At 44.2% G+C, this 26642-nt stretch overlaps 2 protein-coding genes across 6 annotated transcripts in view; one reads left to right on the top strand and one right to left on the bottom strand.

Moving 5' to 3' along the window:
* The window catches only part of LOC118368574 (protein Smaug homolog 1-like), a 78521-nt gene extending 56897 nt beyond the window's left edge, over window positions 1-21624 (top strand). For 2 of the 5 annotated variants that reach the window (XM_035752777.2, XM_035752776.2), the window contains exons 4-14: window positions 1200-1535; window positions 3003-3113; window positions 4385-4494; window positions 4999-5085; window positions 5841-6087; window positions 6769-6854; window positions 7051-7169; window positions 7473-7680; window positions 10799-10925; window positions 14884-14967; window positions 16676-21624. In XM_035752777.2, coding sequence (XP_035608670.1) covers window positions 1200-1535; window positions 3003-3113; window positions 4385-4494; window positions 4999-5085; window positions 5841-6087; window positions 6769-6854; window positions 7051-7169; window positions 7473-7680; window positions 10799-10925; window positions 14884-14967; window positions 16676-16704 — 1544 coding nt within the window. In that variant the 3' untranslated portion in view covers window positions 16705-21624. The remainder of the gene's footprint in view (window positions 1-1199; window positions 1536-3002; window positions 3114-4384; window positions 4495-4998; window positions 5086-5840; window positions 6088-6768; window positions 6855-7050; window positions 7170-7472; window positions 7681-10798; window positions 10926-14883; window positions 14968-16675) is intronic. The other 3 variants (XM_035752779.2, XM_035752778.2, XM_035752780.2) reach the window with 3 other exon arrangements.
* Window positions 21625-23531: 1907 nt separating this feature from the next.
* LOC118368573 (GTP cyclohydrolase 1) overlaps window positions 23532-26642 on the bottom strand; it is a 43715-nt gene continuing 40604 nt past the window's right edge. Inside the window, exon 6 of the mRNA XM_035752775.2 lies at window positions 23532-26330. Within this exon, the coding sequence (XP_035608668.1) occupies window positions 26204-26330 (127 nt within the window). The 3' untranslated portion in view covers window positions 23532-26203. The remainder of the gene's footprint in view (window positions 26331-26642) is intronic.

The raw sequence follows: 26642 nt of genomic DNA, 5'->3' as shown, positions 1-26642 counted from the left end.
AGCACGAGGGTGGCAGCATCATGTTGTGGGGTGCTTTGCTGCAGGAGGGACTGGTGCACTTCCCAAAATAGATGTCATCATGAGGCAGGAAAAGTAGTTAGACATAATTGAAGCAATATCTCAAGACATCAGTCAGGAAGTTAAAGCTTAGTCGCAAATGGGTCTTCCAAATGGACAATGACCGCAAACATACTTCCAAAGTTGTGGCAAAATGGCTTAAGGACAACAAAGTCAAGGCATTGGCGTGGCCATCACAAAGTCCTGACCTCAATCCTATAGAAAGTTTGTGGGCAGAACTGAAAAAGCGTGCGCGAACAAGGAAGCCTACAAACCTGACTCATTTACACCAGCTCTGTCAGGAGGAATGGGCCAAAATTCACCCAACTTATTGTGGGAAGCTTGTGGACGCGCTACCGTAATGTTTGACCTAATGTATGTAAACTTCTGACCCACTGGGAATGTGATGAAATAAATAAAAGATTAAATAGATCATTCTCTCTACTATTATTCTGACATTTCACTTTCTTAAAATAAAGTGGTGATCCTAACTGACCTAAGACAGGGAATTTTTACTAGGATTAAATGTCAGGAATTGTGAAAAACTGAGTTTAAATGTATCTAAGGTGTATGTAAACTTCCGACATCAACTGTATATCGCACACACACACACACACACAACAATAGACTATGTAATTATAATATTACATCAGTGTTTAAATGTCTCTTGGTCCTACAGTATCTGAAATCTTGAGTCGAAGTGCCTTCATGTTCACATGACTGGTTTGCCTTTAGCCACTTTTTCAGGCGTTCCTGAAAGCTAGCAACGGTACTGTACTCTCTCACACTGATTGGCTGTGTGTTCCATAGTCCAGACGCTCTGACTGAAAAGCTGCTTTCACTTCTAACTAGAGCTCCATCACCACTAGCCTACTTCCCTCTGGTGCAGACAGAGACTTCTGGCTGGAGAACCGTGTATTGTGAATGGGTGTTGTCATCACTACATTGATTACAGTATCAAAGTTGAGCAGGGGGCTAAGGCTCATGTCTGGTCTGGGCCTCACCATGCCCATCTGTCCATATGTCCCTACTAGTTCTCTAGCTAACACAGTGTGTTGTCGTAGTAGTATCATGGTAAACAGACCGCTGAGCCCCTTTCTAACAGTCTGGGCCTCCCCCTGTCTCTTGTGTGTATCTTGCAGTCCTGTCCGGCGGTGGCGGCGGGCAGCACAGTCCCCTGAAGCGCTCGGTGTCCCTCACCCCCCCGATGAGCGGCTGCTCCTTGGCCAGTTCCTCCTCCTCGTCGGGCGGCCAAGCCCTGGGCCTGGGTCATGGTTGGATCTCCCAGGAGGACCTGCGCGGTCCCCGGGGAGGAGGAGGAGGAGGGCTGGGGCTGGCCCCCACCGACCCTCACCACGCTCCCCTCTCCCCTCAGAGCAGCGTAGCGTCGTCGGGCAGTGGCGGCAGTGAGCACCTGGAGGATGGAGGAGGCTTGCACCGCAGCAGCACATTCCACGAGGAGGGCAGCTGCATGAGGGGTGAGTTCGGTACTCCACTGCTTTCATGCGTAGCTTAGGCACAGTGGACAGAGTAGCATTGAGGAGGCAACCATGGGGGCTGGGGACTAGCGGAGTGGAGGGTGTTCACTTCAGCATGTCCCTCATCGATTGTTTGTTTTGAGGTGGCCAATGCTGCCCCCCCCCCCCCTGCTTTTGGCAGTTAGATTTGTAGTGTAGTGATCTGGTCATTGATTTAAAATGTTAAAACTTCTAAATATCAGTCTCAGTGTCAGTCCAACAGAGCTTTTGTCCTGGTCTGAGGAGGTTAATATTGAAAAGGTGTAATTGAGGGAGGGGCGGGCAACCAAACCAATCAATCAACAATTGATCCAGAGGTTACCAGGGGTCATGAGTGATCTTTCACAAAAAAAACTGGCCAAACGAAACAGATCGCTTCACCCTGCGAGAAACCACATCTCCCGCCTTGCTCTTCCTTTCTGGGAAACAGTCCCTCACACACCAAACATATGGTTTGAAAGGAGTTCCTGGAAAACATTATGGGAGAATATCAATTCTCAATTTATAGTGTAGTGATCAAACAAGCAACTTGCTTTTCTCCAGGTGTTCACAAGCCACCCCTTCCCCCAGCTTCCCTTTCATAGAAATGAACATCCCATCTGTTGTCACATAATTCTGAATGTAGCCTACAGAAAAGCACAACATTGGTCACATCAATGGTACTTTGTAGATTTTATTTTAATTTTTTTGTACATAGTTCAAAATATCACATTCTATGGTTTCATCACTTATTAGACCTATCTCTGATGTCTTGTCTGTGCACATATTTGAGTGAACGTGGCAACAGGAAACAAGACACCTGTCGCATGGTATTTTAAGTTGTTATGCACCACTGCCGCTCATGTTAAGGGCTCGGATAAGTCTTGACTACAGTAGCAACGGCGGGGCACAGACAGGACACAAGCAAACATGCTCCAGTCCGTCTCCGATGACATCTTTCAGGGGTGGCTTTCTTTTAGACCCTGTCGCATGCTCAGTCTCAGGACATGACACATACAGTGACATCTGGTTCATATACCCCATATAACCCTGAAGCCAAATGTACGTGACATCATGAAAATGATGGTTTTGGTTGAGTGATAGCCTTAACTCTCATTTTAAGCTGATGTTGGTTTTTCATTGGGATAGTTGTGTGAATGGTTTGGTTATTTGGTTTTGAGAAAAGTGTGTGTGAGGAAAGGTGTATGGGGTGATATTAGTGCCAACAGAAATGTTATCAGAATTTAATCATTTTAGAATTTGTATTCTGAATTTGAATTCAATATTTTTTTACTTTGCATTGCACAAGTTAATTCAATTTATGAATACAAATTCAAATTCAGATCAAATGTAGGTTGGAATTAATATCACTCCATAAATGGAGTCGGGGGCTTTATAGTTGATGCCGGCTGATGCATTTTCACAAGTTTCCCCACTTCTTTACCCCAGTCTTTCCCTTAGATTATTGTCCAGGCGTGGCGCAAAGGCCCCCAAAGCAACATCCAGGCCCTCTGGGGACCAACAGAGTTGGGCAGGGGGGCCTGCCCCAGCTTTACAATGGTAGGGGAAACACTGCTTGACCCTCACTACCATTGACACGTATTAGTTCAGCAAATGTCCCTTATCCAGACTGACATTCAAATCGGAACAGTCCCTGCCTGCCTGCATACAGTACAGTAACGTTTCTTGGCACCACATCCCCCTCTGACAAGTAAAATTCTCGAAAGATAACTAACAGAGCGTCCAAGTCGTCTTCTGGGTCATGTTCATTAGGGCACACAATGTTTGAAAACGTTTTGCAACTGAAATGGAACATTTTGTGTTTCGTAGTCCAGGTCCCTCCCTGTTTCAGTCCATTTTCTTCCATTGGGTGCCTAATGAACATGACCCTGAACTTAACTTCACCGTAGCTATCTACAGGAAGAGTGAGATGACTCGCCTGTTTGTGGTTGTTGGGGGTTAATAAAAAAACACCAGTATATTTACAGTCAACTCCCACCAGAGTTCTTTGAGTAGAGATTACTAAGCATTGCTAAGCGTTAACAATATAAACATTAGTTCTCCGAAGCGTTCCATCCATCACCTATATTCCAGACGTGTCTCAGCGTAGGAGTGCTGATTTTAAGGATCAGGTCCGTCGTCCTGTTCGTATACTCTTATTCATTACGATATAAAACAAACTGATCGTATATCAGCACTCCTACGCCAAGACGCTTTGAATATGGGTCCTGAACGGTCCATCCTGCTAACAGTGGCGGTTTCTAGATTTGTACGTCTTGGCTTAGGGTCAAAGATTTTGAAAGAAAGGCCATTTTATTCTTTGTTTGGAGCCTTACCAATTATGAAGTGGCAATGAAACATGATTTTTAAAGCAGTAAAGTGAAAGACCGCTAAGTGAATGGACATTTGCACTCTCACCACACAACAACCATAGCGAGCGGTATAATCTTCCTTTTTACGCTTCTAGTCAACTAATGGTCATAGAACCAAAACTCTCTCAGCTAGCGACCAAAATATGAGGGTCTCTTGTATCAATGTTTACGTCACAGCCTTGACAGGAAAGGTTAGAGTTGCAGGGTTCCAAAATGCCACATTATATAGTGCACTACTTTTGACCAGAGCTCTATGGGCACCGGTCTAAAGTAAAGTATTTAATAGGGAATAGGGTGCCATTTGGGACACCCCTGAGCCATTAGGCCAGTTTTAATGGTGAGAGGGATTACCAGAAAGGAGGACACTACCCCATCTGTGATGTCATAGGTCCCTGACTTACTCCAGCTGTGCCCTAGACATGTGACATTGGTCTGATGTGTGTGTGTCTGTGCCTACAGATGTGCCAGCCTGGCTGAAAAGCCTCCGTCTGCACAAATATGCAGCGCTCTTCTCCACTATGACCTATGACGAGATGATGTCACTGACCGAACAGCAGCTGGAATCACAGGTCAGTAGTAACCAGAGCATAGATGGCTTAAACTATGGGAATACCTAAGGAAAATGTACTAGGAATGCAACAGCAAATGTTAGGGCATTGAAAGTCACTGCCTTCAAAGAGCTGACATGAACCGGTATTTTAAGCGTTACAAATAAGACATTATAACGGCTCATTCGTGCTTATAACAAGTTTAAAATCATTGGGGCGGCAGGGTAGCCTAGTGGTTAGAGCGTTGGACTAGTAACCGAAAGGTTGCAAGTTCAAATCCCCGATCTGACAAGGTACAAATCTGTCGTTCTGCCCCTGAACAGGCAGTTAACCCACTGCTCGGCCGTAATTGAAAATAAGAATGTGTTAACTGACTTGCCTAGTTAAATAAAGGTCAAATAAAAAATAAAAGTTATAACTACAGGCTTTAAGTAAAATGATAGACATTTTCAGTTTCAACACTTTGAGTGATTCATTAATAGTTTCACTGTGTATTTGACATGTCGTTGTGTTTTTCTTCTGCAGAATGTCACCAAAGGGGCACGGCACAAGATAGTGATCAGCATTCAGAAGCTGAAGGAGCGTCAGAAAATGCTGCGTTGCCTAGAGAAGGTCAGTGGTGCAAGTTGTCAACTTTTAGGTTGAGTGAATTGTCAAAAAGCTTCTACTATGTCTGGAGGCCCAATCCCAAATCAACCTCTAAAACCCTACACCCTGTACACTTGTGGCAATCTAAGAGGATTTGACAGGTACAGTATAAGCAATATCGTTGTGAACAAGTGAGGGCCCTTGGAAGCTCTCCTTTCACTTTGAGAAGCAGACAGGATAGGAGCGAAACATGCGTGTATTTTTGGAACTACTTTCCCTCGTCATCTCATGGCTGGTATCCCGTCGCCCACCTGACAGCTGCTGGTGTAGAGAGGACTCTGACATAGACTTCTAGAATGCTTCTCCTCTGAATAGGAATGTGCATATTTGCCTCCCTTACTGTAATGGTCCGGAACTGTTTTGGTATCATCTAGGGCTGTGGTGGTATGCCGGTTAATGTCATGCAAAATACTGCCGGTCTCACGGTAATTGACCGTTAATTAGCATAAACACAATTAGCATCTTGCAGGCCTCCACGTGTACCAGCCGCTGATGTGCGTCTTCGATGTTAAAGAAGCGACTTCATATGAATCATGCTGATTTGACTTCCTCCCTGCTACACCTACCTTCTCCTTTCTTTTCACTCCTCTCTTTTCCCTCATCTTTGTGACCTCTTTCCTTTCTCATTCCTTTATTCTCTCTTGTCACTCTCTTAACTTTCTCTCTCAATCACTTTCTTGTATTCTTTTTCCCCTTCACTCTCTCCCTCTCTCTCCCAGGATGTGTTGGAGGGCGGTAACCTGCGTGGCCCTCTCGCCGAGCTCCACCAGATGATCCTGACGCCCATCAAGGCGGTGGCCAGTGATGAGTCGTCCCCCAGCTCTCCCTCCTCGACCGCACACAGGCCCCTGTTGAGCCCAGAGGGGAAGAGCAGCGCCGCCCCGGGAGGAGGGGAGGGGGAGACGGGGACCACACTCATCGCCGATGGAGACATCCCTGGCCAGTTCACCCGCGTCATGGGCAAAGGTACAGAGGATCTAGTCCCGTAGGTTGGGAAGTGAAGTTGACGTAACGTTGTCCTACGCACAACACATTTGCTGTAGGTGCTGCTGAGAGACTGCACTGAAAGAAACTGAACACCTGGGATCACAGTGGTCAAAATAAAGGGGGTATTTAAATCAAAAAACGATTTTCATATCTTGCTCACCAGTCCACCATCGATGTGGTCTCAAAATATCATTATTTTGCACATGAGAGCGTCAGAGCTAGCCTGACAGAAAGCCTGTGTCTACTTCCTGGAAAAGCATGTGTCTACTTCCTGGAAAAGTCTGATGACGCAAAAGACAACATTATAGGCTTTTTGTGTTTACTTCATTTTGGGCATCAGGAGACTGAAAGCGATATATCTTGAAAACTGTAATGCTGATATTCACACTTTTTGGGACTGCATCAAAAGTGGACTAATGGTAGTGGGTAGGGGTGGTATAAAGGAACATTCTAGTATGGGGCCTTTTGGTTTCTTGACTTCCTTTCCTCTCCATTACCAAGTCAGTGTTATTTGCTGAGGAAACAGTGGCCATATCAGAACAAATTTGGAAGATGGAAATCAGTGGGGCCAGGTTTCCCCTGAGCTTTCCTCTTCGCTCAAACCCTCTCTGTGTCATCAAAGTGCCCCTGCCTCACCCTCTCCTCTCTTTCGCTCTCCAGTTTGCACACAGCTCCTGGTGTCCAGGCCCGACGAAGAGAACATCAGCTCCTACCTGCAGCTCATTGACAAGTGCCTTCTTCACGAGGTATACACGCACAGACACACCTGACTGACAAGACTTTTCTTTATACACTTCTTCAGACCCTTATTTAGCTCCAGGGTGAAATGTATCACATTAGAACGTCTCTATGTTCTGACTGCCAAACCCTGAGTCATGCTCTCTCCTTCTCTTTGGCCCTGCAACCCCTCCTTCCCCCTCTCACCCCCCTCTCCAACCGCAGGCATTCACAGAGACGCAGAAGAAGCGACTGTTGTCGTGGAAACAACAGGTGCAGAAGCTGATCCGCACCTTCCCCAGGAAGACCCTCTTGGACATGGCCGGCTACCGGGCACAGAGGAGGTAGGTTATAGACCGTGCACACACACAGGCACAGAGAGAGGGTGAGGCGCACAGAGAGGGTGAGGCGCACAGAGAACAGAGGGGGGACGCTCGCACGCGCGAACGGAGAGGGGGGTGACGCGCGCACAAAGAGAGAAAGGGTGGCGCCCGCATGCACAGAGAGAGAGGGCGAAACACACACAGAGGGAGTGTGACACACTGTTGTCACAAAATACTTTACCTTCTTTGATTCCTAACAGTCTCCAAAATATTGGGAAAAAGGTCAAATGATGATCAGAGCATTATCTCTCTCCCCCCATGCAGCAGCAGCAGTAGCCGTGGCTTCAGCCAGTCCAATTCTCTCCCCACGGCAGGCTGCGTGGGGGGAAGCAGCAGCGTGTCGGCGGCCCGTCGCAGCCTCCGCCAGTTCCAGATGCCCTCTCGGAGCCTGCCCGGCGCCAGGCTGGGCCTGCTGGGACCCACGCCACATAACGCCAGCAGCACCCCCACTGGCCTCAAGCAGGGACGACAGGTGGAGACACTTCTGACTTTCTCCTAGCCAATAGGCACTTGGCCTCCACCCATAGCCCAGGCAATTGATGTAGATGTTTTATTTATTTGGTGATGTCAGTCAGTTGGGGACGCCCCGATCTAACGTTCTCCTAGCCTCGTCTATCACATAGTGGGCAGTGCTCAAGTCTCCGATTGGCATCAATGCGTGAGGTCTGAATTAAGCGCACGTATCTCCATTTTGGGCATTCATGTGGATTTGTTCGGTGATGTCATATTGCAGAGTTGTCTACCTCTCAATGAAAAGACAAACAATCCTCGTCAGCGTCAATTTGGTTTGCTACAATATTGGGTCATGATACAAAGGGCCCCAGATGAAAAACCAAAGGTATTGTTGTCTTCTCAGTCTCAAGAGGAGCTGTGTATTTAAGCAATATGGCCAATATACCACAGCAATATATGCACGACTCAATGCGGAGTGCCTGGATACAGCCCTTAGCCGTGGTATATTGGCCATATACCGCAAACCCTGAGGTGCTCTATTGCTATTATAAACTGGTTACCGCAATGCGTCGTGGGTAAGAACAGCCCTTAGCCGTGGTATATTGGCCATATACCACACCTAGGGGCGGCAGGTAGCCTGGTGGGTAGGAGCGTTGTGACAATAACTGAAAGGTTGCTGGATCTAATCACCGAGCTGACAAGGTAGAAATCTGTCGTTCTACCCCTGAGGAAGGCAGTTAACCCACTGTTCCCCGGGCGCTGAAGACGTGGATGTCGATTTAAGGCAGCCCTCCAGCACCTCTCTGATTCAGAGGGGTTGGGTTAAATGCGGAAGACATATTTCAGTTGAATACGTTCAGTTGGACAACCGAGTAGGTATCTTCTTTCCCCTCTGGCCTTACTCCTTAAATATACATTAGGGGGTAATATAATAACTGGAGAAAGGAAAGAGTGCGAGAACCACTACTTGATCACGTGTCTGGAATCGTCCCACCACACAGAGAAGTAGTCCAAACCTAGCCACATTTTCCCTCTTTCAGCATCTGTCACGAATGATCCCTCCCTGTGAAATACAGAGTTGTAAAAAAACAGTCATGGGACCACACAACCATAAGGGGGAAAAACGCAACAGCAAAGTGTCGGGTGAAGTGGCATCTACAGGCCCGACATCACTACTGCTGAGTGGAACGGTCCTCTCGTCTGCAGCAGTGATTAACCTGGCACTCGCACACGTCTGCTCCGCTCCCATTCAGCATTTTTCTAGGCATCCTTACAATGGGAGGAAATTCCAAACCACTTCCTCCACATTTCGCACACTCTCTCTGTCAGACAGTTTGTTTGGACAGGATCGAAAGGTGTGTATTAAAAGAAAGGAGAGAGCGAGGGTGAGTCATAGTTAGGGAGTCGGTGGTGAAGGGGGATGGGCGACAAGGAGGGAGAGAGAGAATGAGCTCGTCAGAGGCAGTGAGAACAGTGCTCAGGCATTTCCTTTTTTTCGCTGGCCCTCTGTACGGGAGGGCCGGGGAAGGGGGAAAGCAAGACGGACAGAGGGAGTAGGGAGAGAGAGTGTAGAGAGCAGGAGAAGGTTGAATGTATAATAGGCAGGTTAGAGAGGAATCCGAGCAGTTAAAGAGTGTCAGTAGTTTGAGGCTAAACGTGGAGAGAAAAATCAAAGGTTGACTGTATAATGGCTCAGGAGTTATAGGCTAGAGAGGTAACACTTCTGGGGTGCCCTCCCTAGTTTTACACACTTATAAAGCCACACCCCCGGGTGTGCAGTTAGTTACGTGATAAAGTCCCATAAAAAAAACAGATTTTAGGAAAATGTATGCAAGTCCATTTTCATCAGAGTTGAACCAAAATGTACATTGCACAACATTTAAGCTGTATACTACCAGTGCTACCGCGGTACCATTCTGCAGTCAAGTGTGTGTATGAGAATTAAATCAATATAAATTAGGATTTATACCACCATTACAACTCTGTAGTTTGTCTAAGGATCTGAAACTACAATTCCCTGGGTGCCAAGGTGTGGGGCATTTCAAGTATCGCCAACGTTGTTCAGAACTGTATGTCATATAACTGTGGTGTCATAGGGGCATTAACATACAGAGGCGGCCGCTGATTGGCTAAATACCCGGGCGGGCGGTATTTTGATACCCAAAATATTTTATTTTTTTTAACGAGCAGCGCACAGTCAACACGACGAGTGCATCGTTAACAAAAGCACAGGGACAACGCAACAAGAACAAGTTCATATTTATTCTCTAACGGGGGACAGCTAGATAGCATAATGTCACAAGTATAATGAGTTCGCCGGTAACTTTAGTTAGCTTGCTAGCTGGCATGCTGAACAAGTCTATCTACCTGTATGCTAGCTTGCCAGTAGCTAGTGTCCACTTGCCAGTAGCTAGTGTCCATGCGGGGGAGGCACAGAGACTTTTTTTTTTTTTTTATCCTACCAGATCCGCAAGAAGGTTCCCCACGGTCTTTGACTGTATTTTTTTAATGTATTTAACCAGGCAAGTCAGTTAAGAACAAATTATTATTTCCAATGACGGCCTACCAGGGAACAGTGGGTTAACTGCCTTGTTCTACCTTTCGGTTACTAGTCCAACGCTCTAACCACGGCTACCTGCCGCCCCTGTATGTGAACGTCAGGTCCCTGGTTTCCAATGACTCATGATTTAATTTACAAGTTCATTGCAGTCGTCTCAATGTAATAGCTGGCTATGCAATCCAATGACTGCGCAGCAGTTCGCTGTTGCAGACTATAGGTAACCAGACTGCTTGTTTTGGACATATTTGAAAATGTAAAATGTACACAAATTAACCACACTAGTTTCGCGTGTGTTGTGTGAGAATATATGTGGGGGTGTTTTTTGTTTTTTGACCAATCAGAAATGGGGCACAGCCAGCCCCTAATGCCATAGTGGATGAGCTGCCACTATTAACATATTTCCCAGAAATGTCTGTTCGTGGTTAGATTTGTTGCACCCATTTGAATTGTTGTGCCAGTTTTTATAATGATCCGCATATACTGGCGTGTGTGTGAGTCTCGGTCTGTAATGATCCAAAGAGTCTCCAGCCTACCTGTCTGTTGTGGCTGCCTGTCTGACTATCAGTTTGTCCAACAGGGTCTTTGGTTCGCCAACCCCGGGGGCAGTAACAGCATGCCAAGCCGAACCCACAGCTCAGTGCAGAGGACCCGCTCCCTGCCTGTCCACACCACGCCACACACCATGGTCATGTTCCAGCAGTCTGGTAAGAGAAACCTACACACAGTTACACATTACCCTACTGTACAAGGTAACTCGTTCTCTCTTTCCGTTGCTCTCTTTATCTTAACCTGTCCCTCTTTTTTTCAAACTTACACTTTTGTCTTCTTCTTTCCCTCCCTCTCCATCTGTCTCCATAAACTCTTAGCAGCCTAGCATCCTCAGTACCTTCCTCTTTGTTAACCTGGAGAGAGATGTTGTTCCTGGAGTGTTAAATGCAGTGTGTTGAGGATGATGGTGTATTGCAGGGAGCTTTACCCAAGACTTGTGTGTGTGTGTGTGTGTGTGTGTGTGTGTGTGTGTGTGTGTGAGATTACAGCATCTGATACACTGGTCCCATTACCCCCAATGCTGGCCAGGCTCATAAAAATAGAATAACCAGAACAGACATTCCCATTCAAGTCAATGCTCTGCTCGGTAACGGTTGGATGCTGTAGCCGCAGGACAAAAATGGACATCAATATGACAGCGGGGACTTCCTCCTCCGGCCTGTCTTTCATGGTGAACCAAAGTGTATCCCCCCCTTTTTTTAGAATGGAGAGGAAGAAGGGGGAGGGTAGTTTCAGGGGGTAAGAGGGAATGCAGCAGTATGTGACGGAGAAGGAGGAAGGGAAGGACGGAGAGAGAGAAGAGTCAGCGGACTGTTACAATGAGTCTCTTTGTGCAGGGTGGCTGGGGTGCCCTGGCACACATTCCCTTCTCTCTCGCTCTCGCACAATCGCTGCGGCCTGTCTCTCGTTCTCTCTCTGCGGCCTGTCTCTCGTTCTCTCTCTGCGGCCTGTCTCTCGTTCTCTCTCTGCCTCGTTCTCTCTCTGCCTCGTTCTCTCTCTGCCTCGTTCTCTCTCTGCCTCGTTCTCTCTCTGCCTCGCTTTCTCTCTCTGCCTCGCTTTCTCTCTCTGCCTCGCTTTCTCTCTCTGCCTCGCTTTCTCTCTCTGCCTCGCTTTCTCTCTCTGCCTCGCTTTCTCTCTCTGCCTCGCTTTCTCTCTCTGCCTCGCTTTCTCTCTCTGCCTCGCTTTCTCTCTCTGCCTCTCTCTCTCGTCTCTCTCTCTCGCTCTGTCTCGGCCTCGCCGAGCTAGGACTCCCTCTCTCTCACCCTCCATCTCTCCCTTCTTTAAATTATTGATTATTTGATTCTTCTTTAAATTATACAAAAAAAATAATAATTGCGCACAAGCATGTGAGCACACGAGTGTGTGTGTGGAGGGGGACAGGATTTGAGAACTAAAAATAGCCGGTGGCGGACTGTTCTGTCTGTCTGAGGGGTGGCGAGTGCCTAACTCCGCTCTTCTCTATACCCCTAAGGGATTTTCACAGCCACCCTGGGCAAGGCAGGCAGTAGCAGCTAAAGACCATTAGCCTAGATATCCCCCTGTGATAGGAGCTCACAGTTGAAGTAAGGGGGCTGCTCGGCTAGCAAGTAAGCATTTGACCCTCTGTCACTTCTAAGGTTTTTTGGGAGGTTGGGGGTCCCCCTTGTGGCGGAACAGGTGACTTTAGACTTGAGAAGTAGACACAGACCACACGCATGCCAAACCACCCTGGTGCGAATAACCAAAGTGACTGGGTATTGTATTGATAGGGTGTAATGTGGAAACAGTTTGTTAATTGGCGGTGTAGTGTAATCAGATTAAGAACGGCACAAGTGGTGTGGTTGAGTGGAGGTGATTGTTATGACACAGGGGTTTGGATCCCACAATAATTCCCTCTTGTCCGTTGCTAACTGGGGTGGTGATGTCAAGAAAGTTTAAGGTATTATAGATGTCAGGAAAGGTTAAGGTATTATAGGATTGAGACCTTTAGATCAGGGATCAACCACTCCATTCAGCCACGGGATGATTTATTATTGACTGGGACCGGAACATAATTACAAATAATTTGTAAACTGCACAAGAAGCCCAAACAGATATAACATTTCACTAAAACATCATATTTTCAATATTGCTTACGTTTGTTTTTGAGTATGTGGACACCTGATCGTCGAACATCTCATTCCAAAATCAGCATTAATATGGAGTTGGTCCCCCCTTTGCTGCTATAACAGCCTCCACTCTTCTGGGAAGGCTTTCCACTAGATGTTGGAACATTGCTGCAGGGACTTGCTTCCATTCAGCCACAAGAGTATTAGTGAAGTCGGGCGCTGATGTAGGGCGATTCGGCCTGGCTCGCAGTCAGCGTTCCAATTCATCCCAAAGGTGTTCGATGGGTTTGAGGTCAGGGCTCTGCAGGCCAGTCAAGTTCTTCAACTTTCTTAATGAACCAGAAAATCAATAGTTGATCAAAGTTATCTGGCTAACTCATTGATTCTGTTTGTAGTATACCCCTCCGTGGTAAATTGTGTGAACGTTGGTTGTTGTAACATTGTGGTGTTGTACTCCAGGTAGTTGGTTGTGTGTGTTTTAACGTTGTTGTGGTGTTCTCCAGGTAGTTGGTTGTGTGTATGTTGTTGTAACGTTGTGATGCTGTTCTCCAGGTAGTTGGTTGTGTTGTTCTCCAAGTAGTTGGTTGTGTGTATGTTGTTGTAACGTTGTTGTGGTGTTCTCCAGGTAGATGGTTGTGTGTATGTTGTGGTGTTCTCCAAGTAGTTTGTTGTGTGTATGTTGTTGTGGTGGTGTTTTCCAGGTAGTTGGTTGTGTGTATGTTGTTGTAACATTGTGGGGGTGTTCTCCAGGTGTTGGTTGTGTGTATGCTGTTGTAACATTGTGGTGGTGTTCTCCAGGTGTTGGTTGTGTGTATGCTGTTGTAACATTGTGGTGGTGTTCTCCAGGTAGTTGGTTGTGTGTATGCTGTTGTAACATTGTAGTGGTGTTCTCCAGGTAGTTGGTTGTGTGTATGCTGTTGTAACATTGTGGTGGTGTTCTCCAGGTAGTTGGTTGTGTGTATGTTGTTGTACATTGTGGTGGTGTTCTCCAAGTAGTTGGTTGTGTGTATGTTGTTGTAACATTGTGGTGGTGTTCTACAGGTAGTTGGTTGTGTGTATGCTGTTGTAACATTGTGGTGGTGTTCTCCGGGTAGTTGGTTGTGTGTATGTTGTTGTAACATTGTGGTGCTGTTCTCCAGGTAGTTGGTGGTTGTTCTCCAAGTAGTTGGTTGTGTGTATGTTGTTGTAACGTTGTTGTGGTGTTCTCCAGGTAGATGGTTGTGTGTATGTTGTGGTGGTCTCCAAGTAGTTGGTTGTGTGTATGTTGTTGTAACATTGTGGTGGTGTTCTCCAGGTAGTTGGTTGTGTTCTCCAAATAGTTGTTTGTGTGTTGGTGTTCTCCAGGTAGTTGTTTGTGTGTTGTAGCGTTGTGGTGGTGTTCTCCAGGTAGTTGGTTGTGTGTTGTAACGTTGTGGTGGTGTTCTCCAGGTACTTGGTTGTGTGTATGTTGTTGTAACATTGTGGTGGTGTTCTCCAAGTAGTTGGTTGTGTTCTCCAAGTAGTTGTTTGTGTGTTGTAGCATTGTGGTGGTGTTATCCAGGTAGTTGGTTGTGTGTTGTAATGTTGTGATGGTGTTCTCCAGGTAGTTGGTTGTGTGTATGTCGTTGTAACGTTGCGGTGGTGTTCTCCAGGTAGTTGGTTGTGTCTATGTTGTTGTAACATTGTGGTGGTGTTCTCCAGGTAGTTGGTTGTGTCTATGTTGTTGTAACATTGTGGTGGTGTTCTCCAGGTAGTTGGTTGTGTGTATGTTCTTTTAATGTTGTGATGTTCTCCGGGTAGTTGGTTGTGTGTCTGTGTTGTACTCCAGGTAGTTGGTTGTGTGTATGTTGTTGTAACATTGTGGTGGTGTTCTCCAGGTAGTTGGTTGTGTGTATGTTGTTTTAATGTTGTGGTGTTCTCCAGGTAGTTGGTTGTGTATCTGTTGTGTTGTACTCCAGGTAGTTTGTTGTGTGTCTGTTGTGTTGTACTCCAGGTAGTTGGTTGTGTGTATGTGTGTATGTTGTTGTAACGTTGTGATGATCTCCAGATCTCCAGGTGCCGGTGACTGAACCAGACATCAACAACCGGCTGGAGTCTCTGTGTCTGAGTATGACGGAGCACGCTCTGGGAGGTTAGAGCACCACAACTACCATGAACACATACACTCCAGTTACTATTGGACTTTGTTAATACTCACACACACACACACACTACTGTATAAATCTACTGTACCCCTTGGTTTATAAAAACGTGCGCTCGCACACACACAGAGATTCACACACACTTTCTCTGTCGCTCTTTCTCTCTCACACACACACACACTCCTTCACTACACTCCAGTATTTTACTACTTTGTTTACACAGCATATACACATGCACAGAAAAAAACAGACAACTTTGGAATTCCAGCTAATCAAATAATATTTGAACCATTTTAATGTAGCCAGGGTGTGACTTCACAATGAATCCACACGAGGAGAGGAGGAGACGGGAAGGGAGATGGATAAACACAGTAACCGTTCCCATTATAAGTGGAGTTTAGCTTTGAATAAAGGGGCTGGGTTTTTTTTCTCTCCCCGGCCTCACCAGTGCAGAGACAGTAGCCCTCGGTGCTCGGCACGGAGCTGGGGTGGACAAGCAGCACTGTGTGTGTGTATATTTTTGCGTGGACTGGTCATGCCCACATACACAGCCCCAGAGTAGAGGTGGGAAGCTGAGGAATGCCAGTCTCCGACAGGACCCTTCCTCTCTGCTGTACCCCTACGCCCCTTCTCCTCTCTGAAACATACTGAATGGACAGAATAGAAATTAGAAGGAAAGTACTCATGGTGAATGGAATGCCCCTGAGCCGTTCTTTACAAATAGAGTAAGTGATGTCCAATAGAAAGCTCTGGCATACTCAAATACAGCAATACCACGTCCAGCTCTAATAATTATCAAACTCTCTCTCTTCTTTTGACCAATTTGACAGGAAGTTGCCATGTAATTTCCCTAATTGACATGCTTCCATCCCCAAACCTTCTAGGCTGTTCTGTAGATCTGAAAGGATGTATATCCAATACGGTGAAAGTTTCATCTAGCCTATCAGAGGGAAAGGTGGAGTAATTAGCATTTTGCCTACTTGCGCCGAGTGTAAGGGTGCATTTGAAACTGGGCCTATATATGACTTTAATGGAAGTCTATTCCTTTTATAGTGCATTACTTTTGACCAGTGCAGTGTACTATATAGGGTGCCATTTGGGATGCAACCCATGTCATGAGACCCTGGGCCACACAGGAACTCCAGTAATAGCAAGTCTTTATGAAACTGGTCTATAGGGTGCATTATGATATTTACTGCATTTCTAAAGCCCGAAGACCCAAAGAAAGTCCATCGTGCGTCTCTAACCTCCCCCAATGACTGCCTCTGGTTTCCGGTACTGCTGGTCACACACACATTTGCTGTGTAGAAGCACATCCAGCATGTATACCCAGCTCAACTTGTGCTACAGTACGGCAAAGCACATACCTCCGATGAATGTAGTAATGCAGGGATTTCAGCTGACTCATCGCTCACTCTGTCTGAACCACTGGGACCATGTCCCAAATGGCCCCCTATTGTCATTATAGTGCAAAACTTTTGACCATTGACCTGGTCAAAAGTAGTACACTATTTAGGGTATAGGGTGCCATTTGGGACACAACCCGGGACAAACATTTGGTCCTCTCTGTTTGTCCAGCCAAGCAAGATGCAACAGTTGTTTTTTGTCTTTGAAACATTACATCTATATTTGTCCAGTTGTGTTATTCTCATTCCTATGTGATGGTTTGTCCCATGTCCCTCGATTCTGTGTGTCTAGATGGAGTCGACCGCACATCCACCATCTGAGGAGGACCTGAAGGAGACCAGGAGAGACTGAGCTGGACCCAAAGCCCCCCCCCCCCACACACACACACACCCCACCTGCCCATCAGGCACCCCCACAGCCAATGGGAGAGGTCATTCGGGTAGGTGGGCGAGCTCCAAATCACGCCACGATTAGCCAGACTGTGAAAAACTGCTAACACAGCAGCAAATTGGCATGTTACCATCTCGACAAAACACAGCTATGCCCCAGCACTCTCATGAGAATCTGGGCTTCAGTGACAGATAAGGCAGTACAGACTCCCCTCCTCACAGTGTCGCACCCAGTATAACTACCCACAACAGTGTCTGAGGAGTGCCCTCTGCCGGGCTATGGGAGATATACTGTAGCATCACTGGGGTCGGCCTCAGCCAACAACCGAATGGCTCTGTTGAAATGGGGGGGGGTTGTGCATTATGGGTATTGTAGTACATCATGCTACAGAGTTTCAGACTCTGTTCCCTTCTCTACCCTCACCCCCAGTCCCAGTTACAAACCAGTAACACAATCCACACACCAGTTCACACCAGTCAGCATTTCTCCTGGTGTCACTGAGCCAAAAACAAACAAGCCAAGTAAACAATATGGGACACTTTGTGAGAGAAGCCTTGGCTTTTCCTCCCACTGTTTGGGAGAGTTTTAGGGAGGCCATTTTTCAAAAGGCTTGGGAGAACCCTATGCTCTGTATAGGTGACAGAAAAAAAGCATTTATACATGTATTGTTTACACAAGATGCTACTATCAAGGGTACCGAAACATTTATACATTTCAGGTATGAATGTTATCTCTTGAATTTTTTTTATAACTTTTTGGAAAGCAGTGACATACTACCCGTACTAGTCGCTTTATAGACTAACGTCCCACAGTAGCTATCATTATTACCACGGACTTATTCATTGTTTTTTTGTTTTTTTGCTTTTGTTCCTTTACCAAGAGCCAACGTGTGTGAAAATGAGAATGCTAAAAAGAGAAAGGGATGCGGCGGAGGTGTGTAGAAGGAAAAGAGAGGCATGAGGAGAGATGGGAGGAGGAGAAATGAAAGTGGAGAAACACAGGATGGTCTCTGCCAAGTGATTTGGAAGGAGAAGAGGACTTTAGCGATGATGGATTCATGTCAGGGGCAGGGACTTTGATTTGAAACGAGACAAAAGAAAATAGCCTCGCAGAGTTGTGGTAAAGTTCAGGGTAAACTCATCTTATACACCAGCCAATGACATATTATATATACACACACATACACGTGTGTGTGTATATATGTATATATATATATATATGTATATATATGTGTGTTTATCTATATATATACCTATATATATATCTATATACAAAACTGTGTAGATGATAATGTTGTAAATGACTATTGTAGCTGGAAAAAGCTGATTTTTAATGGAATATCTACATAGGCGTACAGAGGCCCATTATCAGCAACCATCACTCCTGTTCCAATGGCACGTTGTGTTAGCTAATCCAAGTTTATAATTTTAAAAGGCTAATTGATCATTAGAAAACCCTTTTGCAATTTGTTAGCACAGCTGAAAACTGTTGTCCTGATTAAAGAAGCAATAAAACTGGCCTTTAGACTAGTTGAGTATCTGGAGCATCAGCATTTGTGGGTTCAATTACAGGCTCAAAATGGTCAAAAACAAAGACCTTTCTTCTGAAACTCTTTGGACTATTCTTGTTCTGAGAAATGAAGGATATTCCATGTGAGAAATTGCCAAGAAACTGAAAATCTCATACAACGCTGTGTACTACTCCCTTCACAGAACAGCTCAAACTGGCTCTAACCAGAATAGAACAAGGAGTGGGGGCCCCGATGCACAACTGACCAAGAGAACAAGTACATTAGAGTGTCTAGTTTGAGAAACAGACGCCTCACAAGTCCTCAACTGGCAGCTTCATTAAATAGTACCCGCAAACACCGGTCTCAACGTCATCAGTGAAGAGGCGACTCCGGGATGCTGGCCTTCTAGGCAAAGTTCCTCTGTCCAGTGTCTGTTCTTTTGCCCATCTTAATCTATTATTTTTATTGGCCAGCCTGAGATATGGCTTTTTCTTCGCAACTCTGCCTAGAAGGCCAGCATCCCGGAGTCGCCTCTTCACTGGGGTTTTGTGGGTACTATTTAAAGAAGCTGTCAGTTGAGAACTTGTGAGGCGTTTCCAGCTACAATAGTCATTTACAACATTAACAATGTCTGCACTGTATTTCTGATCAAATTGATGTTATTTTAATGGACAAGAAATGTGCTTTTCTTTCAAAAACAAGGACATTTCTACGTGACCCCAAACTTTTGAACGGTAGTGTGTTTTTTAATTGTTTTTATTTTAGCCTTTGTACCTGCAGACTATGCATTGAAAGTTGCTGTTCATTTGCTTGGGCTTTGTCTGGAGCGAAGTTCCTGTAACAGGTGCACAATGTTGTGTGACCTAGTCTATAATTAGGGCTAGTCAGTGTGGGTCTGGAGTATTTTCAATGGGTCTTGTTGTGAACTAGAATGAGGATTACTTGTTTGTTTTCAGTCCAGGGTAGATGATATAGCGCTGCATGTTTTATGCTATACGCTCCCAATCTTACTAGGAAGTAAGAGACGAATCAAGGAGGAAGGAGAGAATGCTAACCAGTGATGTACACAGAGGAGAATCAGGAAGTATCCATAGTGAATGAGAAGGTTGCTGCGGAGGTTTCCTTTCCCTCAAGCAGCATAGCAAGGGTTTAAAAGTAGTTTTACTCCCCGAGATTGCTCTTTTTTTAGTACTTACCTCCACCTGGTGGCCAAAAGCAGTTACCGACGTCCAGGCACTTTGATTTCTTATTGTTTTTTATTCTTTCTATGTATCCTCTGTTCGTTGTTATCTGCATGACCGACTATAAGGTTAGGTTAATGTTAAAATAAGCTCTTAAAAGTTTAGTTTATAACATTTCGGCTCTGTATGGGTTTTTTGTGCATGGAAGGTCATGCTGATGTTTTTTGCCTGAATGGGCATACTGGTTGGTTTTTCCCAAGTTGGAATCAATTTGGAGCGATTCAAAATTGTGTTTTTGTGAGGGTTATTTTGTAATTTTTTTATTCTTAAAAAGAGTCTTGTTTTCTTGTTCTGCACTTGGTGCCGTGATATTTTACTACAGCTAATCCATCAATAACAATTCCAATAGGTGCAGCAATAAAAATGCCAAGTATGTGCCATAGACCTTCATCAGTGGGGAGAAGCAAAGGGTTTGGAAAGGGAAAGTTCAGGGTTTTGCAGTTCAGAGAAAGGGAGGTGAACTCGAGTCGTGAAATGAAACAAGCTTCATGCCAAATGCACCCTTTCTCGCCGGCGGAGAACCCCCCTTCTCTGCCACAAGAACTACAGCCCACTCCCCTAGTGCACATTGAACTGAAGTTCTTGGACTGAACCATATTGTCAAAAGGTAGGGTTGACAACTGACAACCTCACCCAGTCAAACCTGTAACCTGTTATTGACAAAATGTCAGCCATACGTCACCGCTTCAGGAAGTGCGCTCACTAAAAACGCCTTAACTGGGACGGCGATTGGTGCATAATGCATGAATTGGCATGGACCCTTTTGTGGCATGGCTTTGGAAAATATTTAGTGGCAGCATTACAGTATGTATTGTTACACCGATGCAACGTGCATCAGTGGATACACAGTACATGGTAGTTAGAGCCACTTGCCACTGCCATATAAATCAATACTATTATTAGCAGATTCAAATCATTATTTATTTTTTATTTTTTTCTATTACTGTTGCAGAGTTGATTTATTGTATTCGTTTAGATGTATTATTTAAAGTACCATATGTATTAACTTACTATGGCTGGTGACCATAAGCACATCTCAAATAATAGTTATTTTTGTTTTGAACTACATTATAATCGCAAATTGCTGTTTTTGATAGTGGAGGATAGACACGCAACAAGTGTCTTCTTGGGATTTGTGTTTTTTCTGACGCTTTGTGAATGCTTATCATATCCTGTTTGGCCAAATGACTGAATACTGCGTGTGCTCTTTGATAGAAATGTTTACCCCCTCGATGCTCTGTTCGCAAAGTTCACTTTTTGATCCAGCCACCAGCAAAACAAACTGGATAGAGGGTGACAACCCTTTTGACACATTGCCAAGAGACGTGGTTCATCTGGGGTTATTTGTGTGGGATAAGGCCCAACCTACTTTGTCAGCTAATAGACTTTTGCTATGCGTATTAAAGGTTCAGGGCTAGCCATATGGGAATGGTCAACCAGTGCCTACTAAGCTAACCACCACCTGTGTGGTTCTTGATGACATCACAGTGGAAGGCTAAGCGAAGTAGCCCATCCATAAGATTGGCAACAACTGCAGGGCAGGGGATAGAGCATGCTAGGGTGGGGATGTACACACTCACTAGTTCCCATGAGGTTGTGTGTTTGCATGTAGTGTACGCTACAATATGTGCCTATGAGAGAGTGATGAGGCAGTAAACAGAAACAGTAAACAGTCGGTGTCGTTCATATATTGCTGCAGCTGTGGATCAGACTTCGACTCCTCAAAGGGTTTATTTTTTTATTTTCCAAAGTGCATCCAGACTCTATAGGGCTCCTCCCCTCTGAGATGAGAGAGAGCTGCTGAAAACACTGCAGTATTAACAGTTAGATGATAATATTCCAAATATATTATTTTTCTTTTAGTGTAAATGATGACTTGACGCTCTTTTTTTTACTACTCTGTTTTTTTGTCATAGACTGCACATTAGTTAAATATCGCTTAATTATTCGATGCCGAGATTTGTTTTTTTGGGGGGGGGGTGAACTCGAAATCATCCATACTGTAACAAAGGTTCTACTACGTTACTGTACTTTTCATTTGTTTTGTTTTTGTTATCGAAGAGCCAATATCCTGTATTGACTGCAGGCTTACATATATATTTTAAAAAAAAAATGTTTGTTGAAGAATAAAACTCAAAAGCCCCCCCAAAAAAAACAAGAAAAGAAAGGGGGGGAGGAGTCATTTTAGAAATGCATGCACAAGGCTGGGAAGTCATATTTTGAATAACAAATGGCAGTGCCTTTTTTGTACTCTAGACATCTACCCCAAATGTAAATAATTTTCTATGGACATTAGAAAACTGTAATATTATTACATGAAGCAACCCAGTTAGAGCTATGTTGACAGTTACATGGTGGCATCCTCCAAACTGCATACGAGCTCCTCTAGGACACTTTGAAACTTGTCTTGTTGGTGTCACGTTTTCAGACAAAAACGATATGGAACACTTGTCTTCTTCTGGCTGGCCTTGTGTTGTCAGCAGGTTTTTGGGGTTTCTATACTCTGTAGGTATTTTCAATGCTGATATGAAGTTATGAATTGTACCCGTCTGTACAACAAACAGATGTATATGTTGTGTGTGAGAAAGAGTGTGCTTGCGCATCATGCTGTAACTGTAAAATACATCTTGTCAAATGTGCCAGAAATGCTGCGACATGACATGACCCGGTCCAATGGAGGCTGCTGTTATTCGGCCCTGATGCCCGGCCAAAAGCCTGTCTCAGGTTCTGTGTTCCTGTACTGGCTACTTGCGTCGGGCAGGGTTTGGCTAGTGAGAGGAAGTGTAGATGGTCATCTGTCCTGTTCTACATGGACCTATGGAGACTCCTGTGTAAATGTAGTCAGAATGGGAGAGCTGTTAAGTGTGTGAGTGAAAGATACTGAATGTTTTGTGGGGTCTGTGTTAAAATGCTTGACGTCTTTGTGATAACCACAGAAAAAAAAAAAGATTAAAGAATAACTTGTAAAATTGTCTGGATAATTTTTTTTTTTTTTACTCAATTCAATTTCTAATGAAAGTGATACGTCTTGCATTCTGAGAGGTCACACCATAGCAGGAGACGATTCTACTGGCTGCTCATCCAAAAATTCCATGAATCAGAGGAACTGAAGCACATTCATAAAACCTGTTGCCAAGAGACGGGTTCCAATGTTAATTTATCTGGGTGTCTGTCTTATGCTGTGTTCGTAACCAAGTGGGAGGTGGGAATTTACGAGTTGGATGCATACGTGTGCTTTGAACTCGTTGAGAAACGCTGATTGGCTAATGGCCAACAAGCTGCGTAAACCATAAACTAAGGGCTCTACTCAATCAGATCCGCTGTAGCCGACATCTGCATAGTGGTTTTGACAGGAACTTAGAATTTGTGTTCAAAAACCATATTGCTATACTGAACAAAAATAAATGCAATATGCTCAAAGATTTTAGTGAGTTACAGTTCATATAAGGATTTCAGTCAATTGAAATAAATTCATTAGGTCCTAATCTATGGATTTCACATGGCAGGGGTGCAGCCATGGGTGGGCATAGTTCACCCACTTGGGAGCCAGGCCCATAGGGCGATGCACAAATGGCCGGGGTAGGCCGTCATTGTAAATAAGAATTTGTTCTTAACTGACTTGCCAAGTTTAATAAAGGTTAAATAAAATAAATATTGCTTTTCATAAATAATGTTTTGTTGCATTTAACTGCCGAAACTTGTGTAAGAGGTGATTTCCTTAGTAGGTGAAGTCAGAGGTCAGCATGTGGGAGCACATTAGTAAATTATCAGTTGGAGGGCTATTCAAGTGGATATTTCCCGGTCGTATTATGTAAATTCCCACTTGGTTACTAACACAGCATTAAGCACTAAGCATATTATGCTAGCATCCTGTGATCACAACCAGTTATTTTAATTATTTAGACCGGTCTAAAAATGAGCCCAATCAGAATGTGGACAAGATCAGGACAGGCATGTCACCACCAGGTATAAACGGGGCTTTACAAATAAGAGCACAGTACCCATGTTCCTAGTTCACACAGATTTATTTTCCTTTGTTGAAAACTCTTTCAAATGAACACAGTAAGAAGTGTAATGTAAACGACAGTAGTGAAGGAACCCAAAGAACAAATCCTCCTAAAGAAGGCCACAGAGACGATGCAGAAGCTGTCTGACTGACTATAGTGCTCATCTACTCCAAACACACACACAGAACCCCAATGATCAAATCACATTGGTTAAAACCTCCCCATTTCAATATGAGTGTTATATATTTCCAATAAATTAAAAAATATACCGCTCATCAGCATATATGTTCCTTGCTAACCTATTTATCCTAACACTGTACGTCATTTTCATGTAGGTTACTATATTTTAATATCCCTAATTTGCTGAGATAATAAATGAAATTGCATACATACAATATATGTGACGTAGCAAAGAGGGATGTAATGTACTCTGTAAACTGCAGAATATTTTTTACATTTAAAAAGGTAACTACAATTCTGAAACATTTATACAGACATACGTAGATATTTAGAAGTGTAACAGAATTGACATTAGAAGGGTAAGAGAGTAAAACGTGTTTCTTTTCCAAGAGATGAGTGGAGACAGCTGATTCCTTTGAGTCTAGTCTCTTCAAATTCATCGTCGGAAGTGAACTCTACTTATCAAGTGAAAAAATCAGTAAGGCAGAAGGACAGAATATATACTGGGCTGGCCGCACACAAACAAATACACACGCACGTAGGCCTATACGACTTACAGAGAGATACAAAGGGGTGCCCAATAGAAATCCTCTCTGAATGGCGAAATGCCCACTTGGGGGATACAGAGAAAGCAGACTATATCAGTCACACGTCTGTGAATCTGTACTATTGTGACATTTTCAACAAATAACTACAATAGTGAGTGAGACTATTAGCGAATAATCTAGTGTGTCCATATTAAGACAGGGTGACCTAAAATGGACACTTTTTAAGCCCGTCTGATCATCCTGATCGTCCAGTCACTTTAACTGCACCCTTGGAAACCTTGGTCCTTTGGTTATAGAACAAATGCAAAACTAACAGTGACATTACATCACATAATTTGAACACCACAGTTAATTAAGGATTGGACCCTTTTTTTTCCAATTTCCACCTAAAATGACATACCCTAATCTAACTACCTGTAGCTCAGGACCCGAAGCAAGAATATGCATATTCTTGATACCATTTGAAAGGAAACACTTTGAAGTTTGTGGAAATGTGAAATTAATGTATGAGAATATAACACATTAGATCTGGTAAAAGATAATACATAGAAAAAAGTGTTTTTTTTGTTCAATCATCTTTGAAATGCAATAAAAAAGCCAATATATATCTAGGCGCAATTTAGATTTTGGCCAATACATGGCAGCAGTGTATGTGCAAAGTTTCAGACTGATTCAGTGAACCATTGCGTTTCTGTTCAAAATGTTGTGTCAAGTCTGCTCAAATGTGCCTAATTGGTTTATTAATACAGTTTCAAGTTCATAACTGTGCAATCTCCTCAAACAATAGCATGGTATTCTTTCACTGTAATAGCTACTGTAAATTGGACAGTGCAGTTAGATTAACAATAATTTAAGCTTTCTGCCCCTATCAGATATGTCTATGTCCTGGGAAATGTTCTTGTTACTTACAACCTCATACGAATCACATTAGCCTACGTCAGCTCAACCGTTCCCCGGGGGGACACCGATCCTGTATAGGATTTATTCAGTTAACCCTCGGAAAGCCATCATTGTTAGTTCCCTGAAGTTGCAGGGTGCAGTATACTGTATTTAAAGCAGTGACTACCAAATTTGAAAGCGAGCATTTTGCACTCCTTCCTTCACTAGTTAAAGATAATTACAGTAGACCAGGACTGAGCCTTGTAACCAGCTGACAGATTGACCAAAGTGTTGATTGTTTGACGAATGGGTTTGATGCATTTGGCTTGAGCAGGAATATGATGCCATGTGAAAAGGGCACTTGGCACTTTTGAATTGGTTTGGCTCAAGTTCATGTAGTGTTGTGTTGTATCTCTTGTCGTGATGTGTGTTTTGTCTTATGTTTATATATATATTTTCATTTTAATCCAAGCTCCCGTCTCCGCAGGAGGTCTTTTGCCTTTTGGTAGGCCGTCATTGTGAATAAGAATTTGTTCTTAACTGACTTGCCAAGTTAAATAAAGCTTCAATAAAATAAATAAAAAAGTTAAACTGACATATGGTCCTACTGGGCCTAGCTTACTTTGGATAAAGATATTGATTTTAATGTTAGGATGTTTCTACGTAGGTTTACCGTACTTGGAGGTTCAATCTAATGAAAAGTTACAACAACAAAAAATGTTTTTTAACAGGATCAAAGTCCTTTAAATTAAGTAACCATAAGAAACACTAATCATTGATCCAAACAATTCATTTTTAGGTTAAGCCAGCTGACAGACACCGTTTAGTAAGACTGTCATGTACACACACAAGACAGCTATGTCATGCGACCATGTGATGTGTGTGATTATTTGGAAGGGGGTGTAGGGATAGACACACACATACACACAACTCACATACACTCTGCAAGCCCGGACTAGGCTTCGTACCAAAACTGCTGTGTGGACAGCTCTAGCTCCAGGCAGGCGACAGGGAGAGGGGTCTGTGCTGGGCTGGGCAGCAGGGTTGTGGGCCAGCCGTCCCTCTCAGTTCCTGATTAGGGTGAGGAACTCGTCCCGTGTCTTCGGGTCCTCCCGGAACACCCCCAGCATGGTGCTGGTCACAGTCTTGCTGTTCATCTTCTGCACCCCCCTCATCACCATGCACATGTGACTGCATGCAGGAAGAAGGGAGGAAGAAAGGCATCATTATCCATGACTGTTATAGTTATTAGATTTGGGTGTATGGGAAATATTCGGTTAATGACACATTGAAGATTGTCCAGATGCGGCCTCCTTCTTTATCTTTGGTTTCATTTGTGCGTGCTTGTGTTTTGACGGCCATGATTGCATCATTTTAAAAAGGCAATAAGGTACTTTTACCTAATGGGGTACACCTAAATGGACAGAAATATTGTCCAGAAATGAACACATTGAACAGAAAGAGCACACCTTACGAGCAAAAGCATATGGTTTTCCTAAGGAT

The sequence above is a fragment of the Oncorhynchus keta genome, chromosome 35, assembly GCF_023373465.1.
Source record: "Oncorhynchus keta strain PuntledgeMale-10-30-2019 chromosome 35, Oket_V2, whole genome shotgun sequence".
Lineage (NCBI taxonomy): Eukaryota > Metazoa > Chordata > Actinopteri > Salmoniformes > Salmonidae > Oncorhynchus > Oncorhynchus keta.
This window is presented reverse-complemented; position numbering and strand designations above follow the sequence as displayed.